The sequence below is a fragment of the Ochotona princeps genome, chromosome 11 (assembly GCF_030435755.1).
Source record: "Ochotona princeps isolate mOchPri1 chromosome 11, mOchPri1.hap1, whole genome shotgun sequence".
Classification (NCBI taxonomy): domain Eukaryota; kingdom Metazoa; phylum Chordata; class Mammalia; order Lagomorpha; family Ochotonidae; genus Ochotona; species Ochotona princeps.
The window spans coordinates 48,198,979-48,204,978 of NC_080842.1; the positions used below are offsets into that span (position 1 = coordinate 48,198,979).

At 52.0% G+C, this 6,000-nt stretch overlaps 1 protein-coding gene across 5 annotated transcripts in view; it reads right to left on the reverse strand.

The window, feature by feature from the left end:
* The window catches only part of LIMCH1 (LIM and calponin homology domains 1), a 312,362-nt gene extending 309,866 nt beyond the window's left edge, over positions 1-2,496 (reverse strand). For 3 of the 5 annotated variants that reach the window (XM_058670166.1, XM_058670159.1, XM_058670162.1), the window contains exon 1: positions 2,275-2,496. In XM_058670166.1, the coding sequence (XP_058526149.1) occupies positions 2,275-2,370 (96 nt within the window). In that variant the 5' untranslated portion in view covers positions 2,371-2,496. The remainder of the gene's footprint in view (positions 1-2,274) is intronic. The other 2 variants (XM_058670165.1, XM_058670160.1) reach the window with 2 other exon arrangements.
* Positions 2,497-6,000: the final 3,504 nt, after the last annotated feature.

Genomic DNA, 6,000 nt, shown 5'->3' on the forward strand with positions numbered 1-6,000 from the left:
TTCACAGGGCCAGTGTGGGCACAGCCAATCTATTATGGCCCCGGGGAGCTCCAGGATTCCCCCAGTCTGCACACATGGCATCTACTACGGAGGAGGAACCCTGGAGAAGAGGGGAAGGAAGACGGAGGTCTCTGTTTCCTGGAGCAAACACCTTTTTATAGCATCTGCAAGGGGGAGAGACGCTTGTCGGCAGCGAAACCCAACCCCGCATTGGAAAGGAGAGAGGCAGCTTCAATAATGCACGCGCACACACGCTGTGCCCTGGCCAGCCCCAAAGCGATGCACACCCTGTTATGCTTTAAACATGCTTTCTTTGGGCAGAAGAGGTAAAGCCCCTGGGATTCCACCAAACTGGAAGCCCCTTCTCCCTGTTCTTCAGCCTGACAGTAAGGCTATCAGTCTACACCTCATATTTGCAGTAAGTCAGCAATAAGTCACCACTTGAAACAGGCTGCAATGTGGGCTGCAGGGACAGTTTCTAACTGCGTCTAGATGTGGGCTGTACTGGAATCCACCAAGGTCAAAATCCACGCAGTCCTGCACTTACGATACATGCGCTGTCCTGTATGTGATGTATAATACATATGCCACTCACAACCCAGGAAATCGGGAACAAATCTCTCCCTCCCTCAAGAACAGGAAACCAACTCTGCTGTAGCACCCCCACCCCCTACCACGCCCAAAATCTCTCCAAAGAATTCTAAAGTTAAGCCAACTCTCCACCAAGTCCCTGTTAGAAATGTACCCAGTGAAGCCCAGGAGCTCAAGTGGGTTGCACTGCAGAGGCACCTGTCACCCCGTTCATCCCTTCCAAGCCACATATCAAAAATCCAAAGCCACGGTCTTTTTTTTTTTTTTTTTTTACTCTGCACTGAGCTATGCAGTTATGAGCCACACGCCTGGAGTTCTCCACTGTTTAGTCTAGAGTTGATTCTTCTGTTCCTGCACCCCTATTTTAAAACAGATGTTACTGAACTCTTGAGTAGCACTGGCTAGCCTGGGGCGGGTTACCCTTGGGGGTATTCAGGCTCCAGGTTGGAGCACTGAGGCAGCAAGGAGAAAGGTTTGGACAAGGAGCTCATCGGGTTTACATCTGTTGTCTCTTCAGAGCTGGAAGCTCCCCGCAAAACACCCACCCGGACCCAGAATCAGCATCCTGAGATCTGAGGGCCAGAAAGAGGGGGATGGGGGCCAAGTAACAACGCAAGCTGTGAGATGCTTCATCATTGCCCTCCTGACTTAGCGGCGCACTTTCTCCTCTCCCTCCGTGCCGCCTGTCATCAGGAGTTAAGGGCCGAACTTACCTTGCATCCCAAGAAAGATACGCCGCCCCCCCCCCCCGCGCTGAACCTTTGTTCAGACCATCCCCTACCGGACCCGCATTGAACAAAGGCTCCGGGCACCAGTGCCCGGAGGAGGCCACCGGCCCCATCACGCTCCCCTGGGGGTGATCTGTCCCTGAGGGACAGGTCTTTTCGGAAGCGCAGGGCTTCCAAGCTGCCTCTCCAGAAAGACACCACGAATCAGAACTGCCTAGCGAGCGCTGCCCTAGCTGAGTCGGGCACCCAGGTGATCTCCCTGGACCGTCCCAGCATCTTTCACACATGTGAAATATGCCAACCAGCCCGAGTCTTCCGGTGCCTCGAAGCCCACCCCTCCACCTCTGGCAAGGAGGGGGCTCTGCCAATGGCTGGCCGGCGTCTATGCGGCTGGCGCGCCCGCAGGTGGGTCGCGTAGGCTTCCCCAGGCCGGGTGCGCCGCGCGAGCCCCTCACACCTGGCCTGGGAGCCGGGAAGAAGGCTAGAGGCTCGGCTGAGGACACGACCGGCAGGGAAGGGCGGGGAGGGACGCCAAGCGGTGCCACGAGGAACGCGGAGCGAGAACACCCCCGCAATGCCGGGCCCGCAAGGACTCCGCGGGCTCGCGCTTCCAGCGGCTTGGCAGCGTCTCGCTCCGCAGCGCCTGGAATCGACACGAGCTGACTGTCAGGCCGGCGAGGATGGAGACGCCGGGGACGCGGTCCTGCCCCTCAGGCGCACAGCGAAGACTGCAGCAGCGTCGCCCGTTCGCAGCCACCCTCGCCCGGACACTGCACTGCCCAAACGCCAGGCCAGTGCAGCTGGGCCGAAGCCCGGACCGGTGACCCTGGGCTTGCGGGTGGAGGCAAACCGGGGGAGGCGAGGCCGGACCTGCGGCCGGTGAGCACGCGCGGGTCACTGACTCGGAGCGGACGCCGGCCCCTGAAAGGCCGCCTCAGCAGCCGGCGGCACCTACCTCGATCCACTTCTGCGCCTCAGAGAAGGCGGGCTCGGGGGGCGGCTCCGGCTGCAGAGGCTGAAGAGCTTCCAAATCGAGCGCGGGACAAGCCATTTGCGAAGCCCCGCGTCCACTCGAGCGCTGGGCCGCCGGGATAAGGACGACGGCCACCGCCGCCGCCGCCGCCGCCAGAGCGCGCTCCCCGCCCCTTCCCGCCCGGCCGGCCCGCCCTCCGCGCCTTCCCCGCCCGGCGCAGGTCCCCGAGCGCAGCCTTTGCCTGTCTCTTCTGGCTCCGCCTGCCCAGGGATGGGAAAAGTTTCCCCATCCAGCCTGGTTTCCAGAAAGTGCCCCCTTCCTCCCACTAGATCCCATTTGAGCAGGCCTTTTTGCATGAAGACCAATGCTTGGCACTGGCTCAGCGGCATAACAAGTATGTTCCCCACCTGTGATGCCTGTTCTAGTCCCGGCTGCCCCACTTGTGATCCAGCTCCCTGCCAATGACCTGGGAAAGCAGTGGAGGATGGTTTAGGTCCTTGGGCCCCTGCACCCACGAGAGGAACCCAGAAGAAGCTCCTGGCTCTTGCATTCTGGCTTCAGATCGGTATAGCTCCAGCTCTTCAGGCCATCTGAAGAGTAGATCAGCAGATGGATGGTCGGTCTCTACTTCTCTTCAGAACTGTTCCTTTCAAATAAAAATATAAATTCTTTACAAAAAACTCTTGACCAAAAAAAAAAGTTTCCTTTTTTCTTAATTATTGATTTGTTGACTGACTTAAAAGACAGTTAGAGAGACTGAGCTCCTATCCATTGGTTCACTCAAGATATCTGCAATGGGCAGAGCTGAGGCAGACCAGGCCCAAACCAGGAGTAAGCTGCAACTCCAGCCAAATCTGTCATGTAGGCAAGAAAGGGCTCATGTGCCTTCTGCTGCGTTCTCAGGAGCACTACAGGGAGCTGGCTGAGAGCAGAGCAAATCAAATCAAAACTCCAACGTACCGCCACACACACAAAGCACAAGCTTCAAGTCAGGGTTTTCTGAGATGGCAGTGCAAGGTGACTTAACCATGCAGTAAGCTAGGGGCAAGAATTCCAAATGGACCAAGGCCTTTAGCATGAATGAGTTTGGTGAGAGTGGAAGAAGCCCCAAAGGATCCACCTGACTGGAGCGTGCTGCAAAAGGGACAGATTTACCCAAGTGCAGGGTAGTGGGGGCAGGGCAGCTTTGCCGTGTGTTTGTTGCGTGGGCATTCACTAGGAGGCTTGCTAGGGTGAGCCCAGCCAGGGCACGTGTCATTAGCTGTGTATGTTTAGCTCACCTGGACTGAGTGGTTCATGGCTTTAGAATTAAGGCTGATAACAAGCAGTGTCTACGCATGTCAGAAGACCACAGGTGCCTCAGCAAAGTCCCCATCCCCTCCTTGGAGCTCACGTTCCACTTTGGTACAATTCCGCTAGTACAACAAGGAGCCAGAGCACAAGGCAGGCCTGAAATTGCACTATTACCAGCTTTGCAATCAGGCTGTCTTACAGGGCACTTGTGCTGTGCCAGGCCCTGTTCTAAGTGCATTAGAAACAACTGACTTAACCCATGTCCATTCCAGCTCCTGTAAGATAGGTCCATTGCTACTCCTGTGAGGATGTCAGAGGGTGTTGCACAGCTGTCAGCAAGCCCAGACAGTCTGGCTCCATACCTGTAACTATACACCAAGTGACCTGACCTGTCCTTGCCGGACTCTGCCACTCACAATGTATGCGTCGGTTTCCTCATCTCAGATGAAGTCAAAATGACCATCCAGTGGGTCATTGTAAAAGGTAGATGTGAAAGGATTAAAGTTGGACCTGGCAGGTAGCTTGTGTTGGGTTCCAGCCAGGTGACCACCCTGCCCCCCAGAAATAAGCAAAGGTATATAAAAAGGTATATAAAAAGAGACAAGGTGATCAGAACACAAGAACAGAGACAGAAGATGACTTTGTCTCTGAAGAAACCTGGCCATGTAGTTGTTTGCCAGATGACTCCAACAAACCTACAGAAGGTGCCTTCTCTTTTTTTTAAGACCTATTTATTTTTATTGCAAAGTCAGATATATACAGAGAAGAGGACAGAGAAAAAGATCTTCCTTCCACTGATTCACTCCCCAAATGACCACAATGGCTGGAGCTGTGCCAATCCAAAGCCAGAAGCTTGGAGCCTCTTTCGGGTCTCCCACGTGGGTACAGGGACACAAGGCTTTGGACTGTCCTCGACTGCTTTCCCAGGCCACAAGCAGGGAGCTAGATGGGAAGGGGGGTTTCCAGGATTAGAACTGGCACCCATAGGGGATCCCGGCACGTTCAAGAAGAGGACTTTAGCCGCTAGGCCACCATGCCAGACCCAGGAGGTGCTTTCTTGGCTTAACCAGGAGGAGGCGGGGCTGGCACAGCTAGCTGGCATATCTGAATCCATTTGAAGGTGAGCAGTAAAATGACGTCTGTCACACCTCTACAATATCTGGTGTTGATATCAACAGTCACATGAAAACTCACTTTTTTTCAAGCCTGTTAGGATATGACATAAAATCATACCTGCTTTTCTCAATTTTTTTTTTTGCCAATAGCAACTTCACATGGGCTACCAAAGACCTCACAACCATTCAAACCCAGAGTTACTATCAATAATGTTCACAAATCATTGAGCACCTACTGTGTGAAACAGCTGACAAACCCACAAGGGACCCAAACTTTGCCATCCAGGAGCTAATAATTGTATAAGTGAAATGGTTCTCATCGGTGAATAATGTAGCTCTTTCAAATATAAGAGTAATTTACACCCACTAGAGAAACTTGGATAATAGAATGAAGAAAAAATCTAGAAGACTGGTAATTTAGAGATCTTACTGTTTGAGGGAAATGAAATAGAATTTTGGTTGGAAAAATAAGCATGAAATAAGGCACAATATATGATCAAGGACAAATGAGAGATATTGATAATGAATACTCACAGAGCAAGGGCTGCTTGTTATATTGCTTGATGATTTCACATATTTTGAGATTTGATTCAAACAGTATTTATTTCATGTATACAACTCAGTTGTCTTAGTACAACTGTGCTACATCACAATTCATTCTGAGGAACTTTGACCACCCCCCCGAAAGAAACTCCAGAATTCTCAGAAATAATTCTGCCATGCCACTAAGCCTTTGCCATCATTCAACTACTTTCTGCCTCCATAAACTTGCCTCTTCTAATGTTTCCTATAAACAGGATCCTAAGATAGAGACATCACGAATGCATTGCTTCTTTCATGGAAGACTGCCTGTAAGGTTCCTCTGTGTCACAGCCTGTACCAGTGCCTCACTCCCTACTACATCCATGGCATTGCTGTACACTTGTCACAGCCACTTGCAATTGATAGACTTTCTGGTTGCTTTAACTCCTTGTTTATTATCAACAATGTCGCTAACCCAAGGAGTGGAGCTGCTGGGTCATGGGGTACCTCTGTATTCAATCTTTTAATAAGCTCTCAGTCTGCTTCTGAAGTGGCCATGCTATTTTACATTCCCACCAGTAGTGCATACAGTTTCCAGTTTCACCAGCTCCTTTCCAAAACGCGTTACTGTCCAACAGTTTCAGTGTAGCAATCTGAGTGTATGTGAAATGGTATCTGATTGCGGGTATTAATTTGCATTTCTCGGTTGGCTAATGATACTGAGCATCTGTTCTTGTGCATATTGGCCATTTGTGCATCTTCTTAGGAGAAATGTGTA